The sequence below is a fragment of the Rattus norvegicus genome, chromosome 3 (genome assembly GCF_036323735.1).
Source record: "Rattus norvegicus strain BN/NHsdMcwi chromosome 3, GRCr8, whole genome shotgun sequence".
In the NCBI taxonomy this organism is placed as follows: domain Eukaryota; kingdom Metazoa; phylum Chordata; class Mammalia; order Rodentia; family Muridae; genus Rattus; species Rattus norvegicus.
This window is the reverse complement of record NC_086021.1, coordinates 139,772,821-139,789,337: the sequence shown is the minus strand read 5'-3', so window position 1 is coordinate 139,789,337 and position 16,517 is coordinate 139,772,821. Positions and strand designations below refer to the sequence as shown.

General features: G+C 45.9%; 1 protein-coding gene across 9 annotated transcripts in view; it reads left to right on the top strand.

The window, feature by feature from the left end:
* Window positions 1–16,517, top strand: part of Slc23a2 (solute carrier family 23 member 2) — a 157,722-nt gene that overhangs the window by 123,967 nt on the left and 17,238 nt on the right. For 5 of the 9 annotated variants that reach the window (XM_063284409.1, XM_006235068.5, NM_017316.2 and 2 more), the window contains 5 exons: window positions 8,862–8,950; window positions 9,877–9,941; window positions 11,360–11,541; window positions 14,906–15,026; window positions 15,478–15,634. In XM_063284409.1, the coding sequence (XP_063140479.1) occupies window positions 8,862–8,950; window positions 9,877–9,941; window positions 11,360–11,541; window positions 14,906–15,026; window positions 15,478–15,634 (614 nt within the window). Of the gene's footprint in view, window positions 1–3,804; window positions 3,928–8,861; window positions 8,951–9,876; window positions 9,942–11,359; window positions 11,554–14,905; window positions 15,027–15,477; window positions 15,635–16,517 lie in introns of those variants that run through there. The other 4 variants (XM_063284412.1, XM_063284411.1, XM_063284413.1 and 1 more) reach the window with 4 other exon arrangements.

The following is a 16,517-nucleotide window of genomic DNA, read 5'->3' as shown; positions in this document are numbered from 1 at the left end:
CAGGGTCATGAGAGGCAGGGACACCATGTCTAGGACTTGAGGAGGTGGCAGTAGTAGCAATAGGTCACAGAGACTTGTGATTTTGGCCCAGAAGGGTGAGGAGGTATCTTTCACCTTGGCAGTGGGGGCAGCAGAAGCTAAAAATAGAACAGGATTCCCGTCACCAGACACTAGGGCTTGGCTGAGCAGCAAGGCCCTGGGCTGGTGGCACTGTACCTTGAAAGCCTTTCGTTTTCAGCATATGACCAAAGAAAAGTATTGGGACACACCTTCTCAGCCTCAGGTCACAGGCAGCTGTGTCCTTGGGAGGGTGAGGGACACTGCCTGCAGTGTTCCTGGGTGACATTATTGCCTGTGTCCTAACCATCTTCTGTAGTCTTGCAGCTTATTGGGCAGCTGTAGTTTGTCACTGCTACATAGTGATGTGGACCATCACCAGGTGCTGAGAATTAGCATCTCAGTTGGCATTTTAAAATGCCCTGGCTAAAGCAAGCAGTTCACACAAAGGAGATACGAGAGTGGACAGATGGGGAGGGGCTGTGCTAGTGTGGGGATGGCGATCCGACCAGTCAGTTAGGCGATGGTAGACAGTCTGTATCATTTTTTTTTTAGGCTTCCCCTCGTAGCAGTGTTTTCATGTTAAACTTTTGTGATTTCTTGACAGATTCTTACTATTTCCCCACTCTGTGGTGGTTTATCTGTGTTGTGTTGTAAGTTCTGTGTTATGTGGTTTTCTGACATTTGTTGACACCCAATGCTTCCATCACACAGGGCAGCTAAGGTGATTGGTTCCTGCCTCTAAGGGGCGGGCCTCGTATTCTCAGGAAGCTAGAGAACAGGGAAAGGAGGGGTGGTCTGTGGCTAGGTCCTCCTCCCTTATTGCAGCCTTGAAAACCAATATTGTCCATAAAGATAGAATTCAGGAAGGTGTTGGCTTTGGATGCCTTTAATTTCAGCTCTTTGGATCAGAGGCAGGTGGATCACTTTAAGTTTGAGGCCAACCTGGTCTATATAGAGCGTACTAGAGCAGCCAGTGCTGCATAATGAGGCTGGTCTCCAAAAAGAAAGAAACAAAGATGTTGAAACAGACTGAAGGCTGAGCCCAGAGTACTCCTGCTGGGCAGACCTGAGCTCCCCCTTGGTGTATGTGCTGTCCCTGAGCTGGTGCACCCTCCATGGCTATGTCCTCCTTCCCTGCTTTGCAGCCTGAGAGTGCCTCCCTTGTCGCTGGGGACTACCATCTTTCCTGAGGGGGTTGTGAGGCTCACTCCCTAGAGCATGTGTCTGTCGGATGAGCTGATTTCAGGACACCTTTTCCCATTGTCCCTTCTCCCTCCCTGTGCCGCCCCTCCCTGTACTTTCAGTTCTATTTCTGGGCTCCTTTGATGGAGATGCGACAGTTCTCTGGTTACTTGCTTGTTAGTTTTAGTTACCCCTTTAACTTGTTCTAAGATCTGGTACCAAACCTTTTAAAATCTCCCTCTCACTGGGATAGGATTTTTCAGATTCTCCCTAACCCACAGCCACCAGCCTGCAGTAGTCACAGTCAGAGGCCCCCACCTCTGTGAAGATATCCTGAGTTAGTGTGGAGGAAGGGTCTCTGAAACCCATGCTTCTCTGCCTCACAGATTTTTCTCATAGTTGTTTCTAGAGGAGAACCCCACTGACTTTAGAGGACCCCCCCCCCAATCCTGCTGCAGGAGCCTCACTTACTCTGTCATCCACAATACTGTAAGGGGCCCCTCGTGGTCAGGCACAAATCTGCTTAAACACATAGCAGATTTCTTTGCTGAGAGCCACTGACACTAGTTTAAGTATCTTGTTTCTGATTAACCACTGCCTATAGGAGAAAGTCTCCTACTTTCTATCTTATTAGCTTCTTGTGGCCGTGTGTGTGTGTGTGTGTGTGTGTGTGTGTGTGTGTGTGTGTGTAGTATAAATGTAAGGGGTTGGAGTGTGTGTGTGGAGGGGGTCTTCTCAACTGGAATACCCCCTTATGGCAGTACACTTTCCAGGTCTTACTTTGAACCCATATTATCAGAGTGCAGAGAGGTCATTTTAGGGAGGTTGAAAAATTCCCCATGTTTCTTCATCCCTGAGGAGTTTTTGTGTTTGTTTTAGTGTTTGTGAACTAGTTGGAAAGTTGCAGATAGTGTGATGTTCCACTCCAAATGTCCTAGGGATGATAGTCTCTGAGTAACCACAATGCCAGTTATCAACAAGAAAATAATTATCCCATCATATCATCTAGTATGCAGTCTACATTTAATTTCCCCAGTTGTCCCTAAAAGATGTGTTATAGCTGTTCCCCAAGCTTCTCCAAGCCGTGGTCCAATTAAGCTCACACAGTGCTTTTGCTTGCTGTCTCTCATCTTTTTAAAGTCTAGGCCGGGTGTCATGGACTCACGGTCCCAGGTTGTCTGGATGTGTTGTCACGGTGCTGTTTAATTTGCTGCACAGAATCTTACCTGTAAACTGGAAGATAAGGCCAGAAATGTGGATGATTCAGTGTGAGCATTTCACCAAAATTACCAATTGGTGATACCACGACTTTTGTATTCCGCAGTGCCAAGCAGCACATAATAGCTGGTTGCAGAGTTCCCCACAAATAAAATTTACTGCCTACTTCACCAAGAAAGCGTCTTAGTGTAGTGAAATGAAAGGCCAGTGCAAACCTGGAAGGAAATGACCTTGAAAGACATCATTTCTAGTTAGCCTCACTGGGGCTATCCTTAGTGGCTTGGACCACTTAGTAGCCAGGAGACTTCCACCAGACTGCTTAGCTTCTCAAAGACTATTTCCTCAGATGTAAAATAATGTGTAGCATGTTAATGAGTGCCTGCACATGCTGGCTGTGAGCTGTCATTATTACCTGGACTCTGGAAGGGAAGTGGAAGTCTGGAGTAGCAGGTCCCTGATGAGTGTTACAAGACTGCGTGTACATCCTGGTCACACAGGCAGCATCCTGACTCGGATGGGGAAAAGGCTATTAGAAAACAGCAGTGGTCATTTGACCCGGATCCTCCCGCCTCCATCGTGTGTTTCCTGTGGTGGGGATGCCAGCCCTGCTTCCTGAGACTGCTCTTCACTGTTGTTCTTTAAGTCTTCAAGGTGCCAGAGACTTAAAGACTGCCTGATGCTTTGCTATGTGTAGATTTAATGAATTTTGTTCCCGATACACTTTTCAGGGGGGAGGATTTTTAAAAATAGGGCTTCTCTGTGTTGCCTTGGCTGTCCTGAAACTAGCTCTATGGACTAGGTTGGCCTTGAACTCACCAAGATCCATGTGTCTCTGTCTTGTGAGTGCTGGAATCAAAGGCAGGCCACATCACCATCTGTCTTCTCTACACCTCTTTTTATTTGACTATCAGACCCTGCTGGCCTGGTGCATTCCCCATGCCACTGGTTACCCATTCATTCCTCCATGCTTCTCATCTCTAGGCTGGTGGCTGACGAGTCCTCACCCAATGTCAGGAGGAAGGAAGGAAGCTCCTTCCTCTCTGTACAACTTTGAGACTGTTGTTCAGCATCAGTTATCTTCCCTGTACTCCCTCAAAGAACTGATAGACGTGCTTTCAAAGTAGTCCTGTGCTAGGTGTGGTAGTACTTACCTTTAAGGCAGATAGATCTTTGTGAGTTTAAAGACAGCCTGGTTAACATGGTGATTTATATAGGACAGACAAGGCGACATCATGAGACCCTGTCTCAAAAATAGATTAAATAAATAAATACCCATTATCTAATGAGTAATTGCATTAACACCTCATTGTATTAACGTACAGAAAAAGCACCTTTTCTAAGATGTGCAGTCACACAACCAGCTTCGCAGTCAGCAGATAGAGAACCATGCCACATCATGCAGCCGTGCACTTGGCTTCATTTTATGCCAACAGAGAAGTTTGCAAAGGAGATTATCCAAAGGAAAAGGTGATCTGATATGGTAAAAAATGTCCAAGAGGGGCTGGTTGGCCTGGGGGTATTATCTTCCTGATTCTCTCCTCCCCCCTTCTGCCTAATCTCACCTGGTTACTTACTGCACATAAGGCTAAGAACAGTGAGCCCACACAGTGTCTAGACCTCTGGTCCTCACTACCGTTCTTTAGGATAATGGACGAGTTAGTGTTCTCTGAGCAAGTGGCTGGCGTAGAGTTGGGCCTGGGAGGACAAGGGACCTCTCATACTGGAAAGGTGTGTTCAAAGAATGACAGGATGAGTGCAGGTCCCTTCACAGGAAACAGGAGCCAACAGGCTGTTCTGCACAGGTTTGGACAATTCAGTTATCAAGAACATACATAGTAGTAAGTTATAAAATTTGAGTAAAAGAATTGTGTGCCTGCAGTGATGTTCAGGAAAGAAAGATGGAGATCCAGTGAAGAAACCGAGACTCTTCTTTACAAAGGATGTCAACTATAAACATAGATGAAAACCCAGGAGCACAGCCTGGACTACATAGCAAGATTATGGTTCAAAATATTATTGACTGATTAATTACTAGAGGATCACAAGTTAGTGGTAATATTAGACAGTTGACGAATCACCCCAGAAAACGTCACATGATGAAATGAGTCACCCACCTTAAATAAGCACCTTCACCTAGTAGGACATCTTGATGGATGGGTTCCAGTGTGACAAGTAGTTATTGAGAGGTCTCCTTATCGGGATGCTCAGCTTGTGGGATGCAGGCTTGGATTGTACTGGGTGTGGGAACTGTAAATACTTGAGAAAGAATAAGAGAAATATAGTTATGCCCGAATACTAGATTACAGTACTGTTATTTTTCTTGGAAACATCGACAGTTCTAATTGCTGCTCAAGTGTTTGGATGAAGTATTTTTGGTATGACCAATGAGAAAACAGCTCCAAAGTGTTACTAATTTACAGAAGTTCTCTTCGGCACATTGCTCTGCATTCCGTCACAGTCGTCCGGTCTCTGTTCATGGTGGTTGTTTGATTCAGTTAGGAAGCCAAGTCGAAGTCCCTTAGGGATTACTGTCTTTACATTGCTCTGCAGACCAGATTCCAGCCAGAGTTCATTTGGAGTGAAAGATTTTGCACCAGGTTTGGTTGTCATCTATGCTGAGGAAGCACAGACTACACTATAGTGAGGAATTCTGTCTAACAAATACGCCGTGCGACTTCATGGTGCTTCTGCAGGACATGGGGCCTTTTGACCTGACCAGTCAGAGACCAATCTCCTGCCATAGAGATTGCAGAGTTCCTGAAATTTGTTGTGCTTACTTTTCTGCTCTCAACCCAAACAACGTCCTACACAGGCTGGCATTTTAAATCAATATATGAGGAAAGCCTAACTTCTTAATTTTAATCTAACAAAATTTCTTTCCATGTTTGTAAATAGCCCCTTAAATTCTTTACTGTTGGTCCTGGGAATAAGATTGTGAACAAAAGGGCTATACCTTTCTGTCAGGGAGTTGTAGCTTCAGAACAAGATGAGCAGGCCAGTATAGAGGGGGAGCCATTAGAGGCTAAAAGGCTAGCAGGTCCTGGCCCTCGATGGCTTGCCACCAGAGTCAACACCAAAGGACTTGGAAGTTGGTCAGGTAAGGACCACACCTAGAGCTGTGGCACAGCCTGTTCCAGTCTGAGCAGTGGCAGTCACTGTCCGTTTCCCTCAAAATGATCCTTTCAGAACTTAATCCCCTGAGCATTTTTCTTTTTGCCTACAGGTGCCACTGGTCCCCTTTCACCTTCAATGTGTCCCTCTTTGGGACTTCCCTGACGTTGAGTATCTGTGTTCTTGGGGGTGGGGGATCCCGTTTGCACCTCTTCTTTATGCCTGGGCCTCTCAGCATGTGGCATAGTGCTTTGCAATCTTAAGACAGCCTTATTCGTGACAGAGCTCCACAGCATGTCCCTTGATTGCATTGGAAGTCTTCCTAGTGCTGACTATTGTCTCCTTCCCACAGCAGAAGCTCCTCAGGACCCTGGAAGCGTTCATTGCTTTTAGTTATGTTTGTGTCAGGCAGCGGTTGCCTTGTTATCAGATGTCAGAATTATTATCCTCTCCTCTAGAGCAGTGGTCTTAAGCTTCCTAACGCCACAACAGTGCTATTATAGGAAACTTGTGAATATCTAAAAGGTGCTGCTGTTGTTTCCAAGTTCCGAGGCTGATATACTTAAGGACAGAGACCAACCAGATGTTGTCCTTTTTTTCTAGAGATGTTATGCCCATGATTTAGCTTTGCAACATAAACTCTAATTGGTAGGATGAACGCTTCTCTTTGATGAGTAGCGTGTTTATTGTAATTAGTTTCTAGATTAACTCTCAAGGTCATTGTATAGTGGAAGGATTGAGAGAATCCTCAACAGCTTGCTTCGCTGATTTACTGGATTTCTCAAATCGGAAATATCAGATATTTATTTTACAACTTATATCAGTAGCAAAATGTCAGTTACAAAGTAGCAATGAAATAATGTTAGGTTTAGGGGTCACCGCAACATGAGGGCCTGTATTAAAGGGTTGCCTTAGGTGACCTCTGTGAAGGGGCTATTTGTATCCCCTCCCAAAAGTGGTTGAGGCCCATAGGTTTGAAAACTGCTGATTTAACACAAGGAGGTTGGGGGCTTGAGGGAGTTTAAGGCTCGCTCAGCTGCACCTTGAAGTAATGGATCAAAAATGCAAATTTGGGGCTGGAAAAGACGGCTTGGCAGTTAAGAGTGCATGCTGCTCTCACATAGGACCCGGGTTCAGCTTCTGCCCCAGGTTAGGTTCATAACCACTTGTACCTCAGCTCCAGGGGATCCTATGTCCTCCTCTGGCATACTTTCACACAGACACATAAATAAAAATAAAATACTTTTAAAGATGCTGAGTCGGTATCACCAGCCCAGAATCAGAAGCTGTGCTGTAGACGGACGAACAGCACATCCCTGGGAAATACTCCACCTACCGACCAGGGATGGTCCTGTCAGCTGTCAGCCATCCACGTGCTCCTGTAGCACTTGCCAAGACCTCAAGTCATGTGTCTGACTTGAAATGATGAGACTGCAAGGCCAGCATGAGGGTCTGATAGTCCATCTTAGGAGACCTCATTGTCACCTGTCACCTGCTCAGGACACCAGAGTCCCAGTCAGCACTCTGCCTCACTGTTACACAAAATGCTCACCGTAGCACCAACATCAGGTTCAGATTGAGGTTTAATGTGCGAGTAGAGCTCAGCGTCAGCCTTGACTTCTGTCACTTGCCAGGAAGAGCCAATGGATGCAATGATCAAGATTTCCAAGTGCAGCGGGCCTGGCACGTACCTTTAACCCCAGCACTCAGGAGACAGCGGCAGCCAGATCTCAGAGTTAGAGGCCATCCTGCTCTATGTAGTGAGTTCTAGGACACGCAGGACTATGTTGGAAGGACAACCTCCCAAAGAATATGAGTATGAACACATATATGTGCGCGCGCACACACACACACACACACACACACACACACACACACACACACACACATTCAATTCAACGTTTGTGTTATAGTACCCTATGATGCCTTATTTGAAGTCTGAAAATGGTAAAATGGTGTTATTTGTACTGTTCAAGATGTCATCCATTCTTAATGGCACAGTGACATCTTTATCCTTACAATATATTTCTAAATTTTCGTGTGAGGAATTTCTGTAAGTCATGGCTCCAGGGGATCCAAAGGGAATTTCCCTTTGTTGTACATCTCCACTAAAAAGGACCGTCACATTTAGTGGCACTGTGCTCCAGACCCCTCTAAGCTGGTAACTATAACCATGTGGTCAGCGGAAACCATGTGGTCAGTGGAGGGTGTGCCTGGCTATACTTGTGAGGCCCATCTCCATCTTGCAGTCCACATCCTACCTGCTCTTACTAAGGTCACTGTAGTTGAAATGGCCAGGAGGGTGTTCTTGACAAAAGAGTGTGTCCGAAAGGAGCATCACACCCGGTTCTGGGACTGCCCGGCAGCCAGCTGTTCTTTGGCCAGGGCTACTTTATTTCTGTGTATTCTTTGTCTCTCTCTGGTACAGAACTTATCAGGAGGCTGCTGGGTCCCTACCTCATGAGCCAGACCACTGGCCAGGCTGCCTGGGCATCTAAGGATGCGTGTTTAGCCTCCTCATTCTGCAGACAGCAGGAGCAAGATTTATACTTTAACTTCAAATACTGTGAAAAATAGTGATTAAGTTCTTACGCTAACTGTTAACTTAGCTGAAACAGTCTAATTTCCAGTAAAAATAGCAAAATCGTTGTGATCTGATTAGGTGCATTCAGTTTGAGAATGTGGGGAGAAAATATAATGGGGAATTTACCAAGTTTCTGAACCCTTTAAAATGTATTAGAATACTTTTAAGTATTTTATATGATTAATCAGAACATTTATTTCTATATATATACTCATAACTTACAACTTCTGAATACATGTAGACTAATATGGTTTTATATTTATCTTATGACTAGAGCAGTCTTTAACTCTCGGAATGAAGTCATGGAATGAGTGAGAATTTGAAACAGGAGGAGGAGGGGAGGAAGGCCCTACACTGGAGATTATTAGGGATCCCATGAGCTCAGCAGGAAAGAAGGAAGCCCAGATCCGCACTGAGTACCTCCACGGGGAGAGGAAGCAGTAGCAGGAACTGACTGGTATTGGGGTGTAGCACTAACTATAGGGGTCCCCTGGAACTGCCCGAGGCCAGGGCAGCAGGAGCAGGAGGTGTGGGAGAGCCTCGTGACTCCAGCTGTGTGCTGTCAGATCTTTGCAGGTTCTTTACAGGTGTGGCTGTGTTACTCATGTGCTGCGTGTCTATGGAAAAGACTGTTAAGCTGTCAAATAGTGAACTACCTCGGTAGTTCCCGATGCCGTGATCATGGTTTTGGTCTCGTTTCTTTTAGGTTACCCCTGTTTCAGGCCAGTGCTTTTGCATTTTTGGCCCCTGCTCGAGCCATCCTGTCTTTAGATAAATGGAAATGTAACACCACAGGTAATTGCAGTTATTTCCACATATGTCCTTGGGGTCCTTTAAAGCAAGTGGAAGGGGGCCTGGACACCTGCCAATAACAGCGTTCCTTCCAGTATTGATCCTAGAGTATACCAGCCCCTAAGCAGCTTAGAAGGCTCAGTCTGTGGACCATGCCTGTTTCTGTCTTTACATCTCCTCTTCATCCCTAACCTTAGGGCAAGCCAGGGCCAGAAATGACCTCATTTCTGTTTGCCAATGAAGCTGATAAGTATGGGGATAGGATGAAATATGTGTGCTGTTTTCCTGCCTCTCTCTTTCAGTGGATTTTATACCTGCCATAGTCACTCTCTCGCTGCATCAGCATCCCTTCTCTGAAACATCTTTGCTTTTTAAGGGTCTGGCTACTGTGGTTTTCTGCAAGTGACTTTCATTCCCCTTCATAGTGACTGCAAAGATCCTTATGGAACCTGATAAACTCAAGGAGATGAGAAAATCAGACTGTGCTCTCAGAGTAGTTTACATTCTGAGATTCTAGGAGCCGAGCTTTCCTGATTTCCTTGTCTTCCCTACTCCTAGGGGTTACTTTGTGACCATCGATTTTGACTTAGGAACTGGAAAAGGCCCTGCTTTATCTAGATTTTTAAAACCTCAGCCCACAGCTTTGCTTTGGGGCGTTTCAGGCAGCAGTTTGCAAAGAGTGGTTTCTGTGAGGCTGGCCGGCACTGGCTGGTAGCACCACTTCAGTCAGCCTTTGAGACTCTGAGAAGCTCTGTCAACAAGTACATTTGCTGACTTAGTATTGGGAGTCCATCTCCAAGTATAGGCCCTACTGTCGCAGGCTGAGTTTTAGGAACTGATACTTAGTGCAATGAAGAGGTGGTTATAATAAATATGTACTCTGAAACATCAGTATCACTCCAAGAAAAAATCTCCTTTTTGTTTTTAAGAGATCACAGTTGCCAACGGAACGGCAGAGCTGTTGGAACACATCTGGCACCCCCGGATCCAAGAGGTAAAGGACGAGCACTGGCCACTGGTGTCTTCCTGCCCCTGATGCTGCAGTTGCTTTTATTAAGTTCCTTTTGTTTTCAACTACTGGAGTGCCCATTTCTATTGTCTGTTGAGCTTCTCGTTGTCAGTCTCCAGGCCTGCCGGCTTGTGTCCCCCAGTGTGATGGCTTAGGCTTGTTGGTGAGAAGAGGTCTGGCTGCTTTGTGCCTGTATGCTGATAGCTTGCTTGTTGCTGTGTTGGAATGCTAGAATCGGCTTGAATGGAGAAAGCTCAGTGTCCCAGGGCTTTGTCTGTCGTGGTGGGGAGGTCATGGTTCAGCTCTTGGCAGCCCGGAAGAGATCAAGGAACACAAGAAGGGACCAGGGCAAGACAGAGTTCCCAGACACACACCTAATGTCTGCTTCCTCCAGTTAGGTCCCATTTCTCAATAATGTTCTCATATTCTGAGCCATCCATTGACTCTTTGTCTCTGGAAGCAGCATGACAGACACACCCAGAGGCGAGCTTTGCTGTGACACAGGCCTCTCAGAACAAGCAAGTGGTTAGTCACTCCTGCTCGTTGAGAGAACTGAAGATAATTTGGGGGACCAAAGTGCCCTTGAGCACAGCTGATTGAAACTGTCCCCAGTTACAGAAAACTAGTTGATGAGTGCATATATTCACAGTGTCACCGTGAAATCTTTAGATTTAGTACAAATGTCACTTTATGTGACAAAGACATTCTTTTAGAATTTTTGTCAGTAATTCTGTGTTTTGAATGTTTTCAGGGGCTTGGTCTTTTAAAGATGTCTATACTGAAGTATCCTGCAGGGCTGGATTGACAGCATGCTCATTTGAGAGCTGACAGCTATCCATCTCACCCTGCAGTGGAGAAAACAGCAGATTTGTCATCAGTCCCATTTCTGCAGTTAATCTTATAGCATTGATGTCATGTTAGTGTCTGGTCCTCAGTTACCCAGCAAGGATGTCATGTTAGTGTCTGGTCCTCAGTTACCCAGCAGTGATGTCATGTTAGTGTCTGGTCCTCAGTTACCCAGCAGTGATGTCATGTTAGTGTCTGGTCCTCAGTTACCAGCAGTGATGTCATGTTAGTGTCTGGTCCTCAGTTACCAGCAGTGATGTCATGTTAGTGTCTGGTCCTCAGTTACCCAGCAGTGATGTCATGTTAGTGTCTGGTCCTCAGTTACCCAGCAGTGATGTCATGTTAGTGTCTGGTCCTCAGTTACCCAGCAGTGATGTCATGTTAAAGTTCTAGTCCTCAGTTAACCTCCATGGAAACCTTGTTTGCAGGGCCCTGGGGAGTATTCCAGCTATTGTGCTGCTATATCATAGAACTTGTTGCCTTGAAGAAATGTCAGTTGCTGCAGATAACATTCTGAGTGTTTGACGTCACTCTCAAACTGCCCTTGTCTGTTTCAGATCCAGGGGGCTATAATCATGTCCTCACTGATAGAAGTGGTCATTGGCCTCCTTGGCCTGCCTGGGGCTCTGCTGAGGTATATTGGACCCTTGACCATCACACCCACCGTGGCCCTCATTGGCCTCTCTGGTTTCCAGGCAGCAGGAGAGCGAGCTGGGAAGCACTGGGGCATTGCCATGCTGTAAGTGTCTAAGAGAACTCCGGGGCTGGGGACAATTTTTACCACTGTGTGGGACAGTCTTGTGGAATACTTACAGCAGTCACACTAACTTGAGAATGAAGAAATCTATTAAGACAAGAGTGTTTTAACACTTTAAACTTTATTCAATTCAGGCCAGGGCTAGTTAAGTGATCGTTTTAGATCAGAGTTTGAGACATGGCAATGGTTGTGCTGTTCCGAAGGCAGACAGCAGGTGTGTGCAGATGGGAGAGTGTCAGAGTTGCTTGTCGTGTGGTCCTCACTCCTGGCTGCTGAGGTCATACAAAGAAAGCATCATGCAAGTTTGCTGTGCTGTGATGCCACATTGTTTAGATGAGGCTGGCAGCAGAGAGATGCTGTGGAAGGACCTCTGTGCTCTCTTCTTATCTCAACAGAGGGTGCGCTCTGACGGTGAGGCCTCAGTCTCTCAGGGCTGCTTGGGCAGTGTTGGTCCTTCCTCTGCACAGAGCCGAGTGCATCAAAGATATTGACCAGTGTTGTGTGTTAATGGACATGTAGGACTTTAACAATCTTGTAAGAGAGAATTCACGTTCTTTTTTACATGTGTAGAGTAGATGTAAGGATTATATCACAGGTAAATGCTTCTGGTCAAAATTTTACCAACTAATAAAAATTTTAAAACAAACTAAAAATATTTCCAGTTTTTTGTTTTGTTTTGGGAAATATTCCAATTTAGTAGCAGCATTTATTAATTTCTTTTACTGTGCCTCTGCTTTGTTTAATGGTCACATAAAAGACTGAGATAAGTGTTCTGTGTGCTTAACCAGTGAAGAGACAGACACACAGTGAGGCAGTGCGACTTGCAGAGTCACACAACTGGTCAGACAGAGGTCAAGATTCTCTGAGTCCGTGTGGCCTGATTGTGACTCAGCTCACGCTCACTCCTCCCTCTGTGCTGTTCAGGCATGGAAAGATACTTACTTCACTGAAGGTTGGTGGAAACCCTCTCCATACAGCATGTGTGTATATTGCTAAGGGATTTAACTCCATAAAATACAATAAGTACTAGAAAGCTAACATCATGTTTATAAAACATTGGAATTTAAGACCAGTAATGAAAAGGTTAGGGAAAGCCTCAAGGGAGTTTTAAAATACATAAAATTTATATTAACAACTCCCAGTCATCAAAGGGATTGGGGCAGGTGCTAGTGATTTAGCAGGTGACAGTAGCAGTGTCAATAACTATGGAGTGCTCAGAGCGTCTGGAGAAAGTGCATGTAAACGTTTCTTTCCAGTAGCTAGCAAATCATGGGTCCAAAGTGGTGGAAGGCACTATAAAAGAGGAGAAAACAAATAGAAGTAATACCCAAAAGAGCTAAGAACCTTACAGACCTGTCTGGCAAGGCTGAGTAGAACACAGTGTGTGTACATATGCGGTGAGGGCTGATCCCGTAGACCAGAGAGACCTACAACAAAAACAGTGAAGTCTTCCAGAGAAATAGAGGTGGTGAAAGTGGATGCCTCATACTTTCCCATGGGAAATCCCTTTAGGAGCCCCATAGTATCCACGGTGTCCTCTATGCAAGAACACATGAACTGTAGCCACCCCGTAAACTCGGCAGCTAACTCTCCCGGTGCTGTCCCACAGCATGTCTGGTTTTAGCTGGACACACCCAGGCTCCCTCTCCTGCCTTTCTCCACCCCTGGTTTGTTGTAATCCCCCCTCCACTCCCCACTGTCACATGCAGCCCAGGACGGATTCTGCATTTGTTTTCCTCTCTGGGGCTTTGCTCCTGTTTGGTCCCTGCCTCTCCTTGTCCCACCCCTTTCTGGCCATTTCTTGCATATGCAGGACTTAGCCGTTAGTGTCTTCCAAGACCTTTCCTCTGTCCCTCTTCTGAAATCCCAGTTTAGACTCGAGCTAGACTTTTCTCCGCTTTCTCTCTTGGTGAGTCTCTTAAGTGTATCTGAAAAGAGAACAGCACAGTGCAGGGACTGTTGCTGGACACAAGGGGGAAGGTAGGGCTGGGCTCTTTGGGATGTTGTAGATAGTGTTCATCTTGAATAGAAGTCGTTTCTAATACTATGTTGGCTTTGGTAGAATTTTAGTTTTGTTTTTGTAAATCTGTCTGCCCCAGAGGAACTGAAGTGACAGGCCCCATGAGTGTTTTTAACCTTGACCTAAGCTGTCAGACATCAGTGGGTTACCAGTTCATCCCATCACCGCAGCTGGCAGCCTGTGCTCAGCCAGGCTCTGCACTACACCTCATTAGAAGTGCAGCAAGGAAGTCAATTTCCTTAGCCAGTTTTCCCGTCTCAGCAACTGGAATCATTAATCTTAGCTCTGAGGACACTCTTCTTGTCAGCTTTACCTTAGATGGCAAGTGACAAAAGTATTAGACAGCTTGTTAAGCACATCCTCCGTGCCCTGTTGTTTTTTCCATGATGCGATCGACCAGGTAGAATGAGAAATGGCCTCCCATTTGCCAGCCACTTGGGCCTTTTGGTCCGTGTAGGGGTCCTGCTGTGTAGGGGTTCTGGGATCAGCAAGTTCTGTAGTCAACCCAGGCTCTTGCCTCTATGACAATGTACAAGAAGGAATTAAACCCCAGGCTACAGATCTAGACCTTACTGTCAAGTAGACCTGATTGCATGCTGGTTTAGTGCCTGTGGAAAGAGCATGCTCTCCTCAGAAGGTGCCTCTCAAGAAGCTGTGCACTTTTCTTTCTTTCTTAATTTTGAAATTTTTGGTTTTTTTTTTAAGACAGGGTTTCTGTCAGCCCTGACTCTCCCGGAACTCACTCTGTAGACCAGGTTGTCTTCAGAGATTTACCTGCCTCTGCCTCCCAAATTCTAGAATTAAAGGCATGTACCACTTGAATGTTGAAGTTTCACCTTTTTTTCAAAATGAGTTCAGTATGAATAAATAAAAAAATATAGGAAAGTGGGAAAACTAGTCACTAGTCATTTAAACATGTGCAGCTGATCCCTGGTGGCATTTGGATCATGTCTTTCTCCCACTTTGGTGTGTGTGTGTGGAGTCCTAGGTGCACACTGCTCTCCCACTGGTGCATATGCACGTGTGCACACTTCCCTCCTCTTGGTGTGTGCGATAGTCTCCTACTTGCTTCTAGCTGATTGCTAGCTGTAAGTGTGCTCTCTGGTATTGCATCTGGCCTCATTTCCTTCCATGCAGTGAGCTTTGCCATTCTCTGGGTTTTCTTACTTTAGACAGTATCAAGAAATTCTAGGCCAGCTGCCTGTGACACTCTTCTCCAGATGGTAAAGTAACATTTCCAAAGTATAGTGAGGATTAGCATTAAATGTAGGTGAATGGACTGATCTCAACAGCTTTTAATTTTATGAATTTTCTTTCTCTTCTCAGGACAATTTTCCTAGTGTTACTATTCTCACAATATGCCAGAAATGTTAAATTTCCTCTCCCAATCTACAAATCCAAGAAAGGATGGACGGCCTACAAGTTACAACTTTTCAAAATGTTTCCTGTGAGTAGCGATCATGTGATCCTCACCTCTCCCACACCATGCCTTTGTTCACATGTAAGATGTTAGATAAAGGGGGACTATGGGGAGACCTTCCTACATCTGTGGTGATGGCACTGGAGGGCTGACGACCCCAGTCAGCACAGCCTTAAGGGCTAGATGCCATCATCGTAAGGGTCTAGTTCCAAGATCAGATCACATCATCAGGCAGTGCCATAGAAGGACTGTGTCCATGGCTCTGAGGTGTGACTGCACATGGCCTCTGGAGCCATGTTACCCATTCTTCTTTCACTGGGCAGACTTAGGAGGGGTAAAGTGAGTTTACCTGCACAAGCCTCTTGGCGTTCCACTGAAGCAGTTCGACACGGTACTCAGGATGGTGGGCTTGGGGTGTTGGTTCCACGGAAGGAAGGGATGTTTTACCCAACAAAGATTCTGCCGTTGCCCACTCCAGATAATCCTGGCTATCCTCGTGTCCTGGCTGCTGTGCTTCATCTTCACGGTGACTGACGTCTTCCCTTCCAACAGCACCGACTATGGCTACTATGCACGCACAGATGCCAGGAAGGGCGTACTTCTGGTAGCCCCATGGTTTAAGGTTCCATACCCATGTAAGTATCAGGAGGGCCCAACTGAGAGGGGTGGGAAGTGGGCAGAAAGTTGTACACAATGAAAAGCCTTTTTGAACACTCTTCACTTCGATGTTTTTTTCTAATTTATGTATTAATTCTAATACATAATTTATGTATTATGTGTATGCACATGTGTGTGCGCGCGCGTGTCCAGGCACAGGTATATATGTAGGTCAGATGACAGTCTCAAATGTGGCTCTCACCTTCCCTTGTTGAGAATAGGGTCTTTTTCTTGTTGGCCACCGTGTACACCAGGCTGGCTGTGCTGTGAGCACAGAGGTGCTCCCTTTCTGCCTCCTCTCTGGAGAAGCACTGGTGTTACACATATGCAGTTCTGTGTGGCTCTGGGGATTTCAGCCCAAGTCCTCTGCTTTGCATGGTGAGCACATGGTGAGCTCATAACCCTTCTCCCTGACCCTAAAGCTGGGGATCTTAACAGCTTGTGGTCATTAGAGAATTAGAGAGGAACGCTCCTGTCCCCAGAGGTCAGCCATCTACACACAACCACTGGCCAGTTCCCCTCTCAGGTTAACTACTTGGCCTCCAGAGCCCTTTTAGGCTCTGCAATCCTGGCTAGGTGCTCTGGCCAAATGTAAGCTGTCGTGGCAAGGATTTGAGGGCCACTGCTGAGAAAGACAAGCACAAAAGCACCTTGGTATCAGAGCTACAAGAAGGAAAAGACCTGGAGGTTAGCTGGCAGGCTGCTCCTGCCTGCCTGGTAGAGTTTATGTAACCATTTTACTTCGGTCACAGATGTAGAGGTAAACTAATGCTTAATGACAGCCGGAAGCAGGAGCTTAGGCCTCAGTATTGGGTAACTCGGGGGCAGAGCATGAATCTCTACCCAGATCACCTGAGTGAC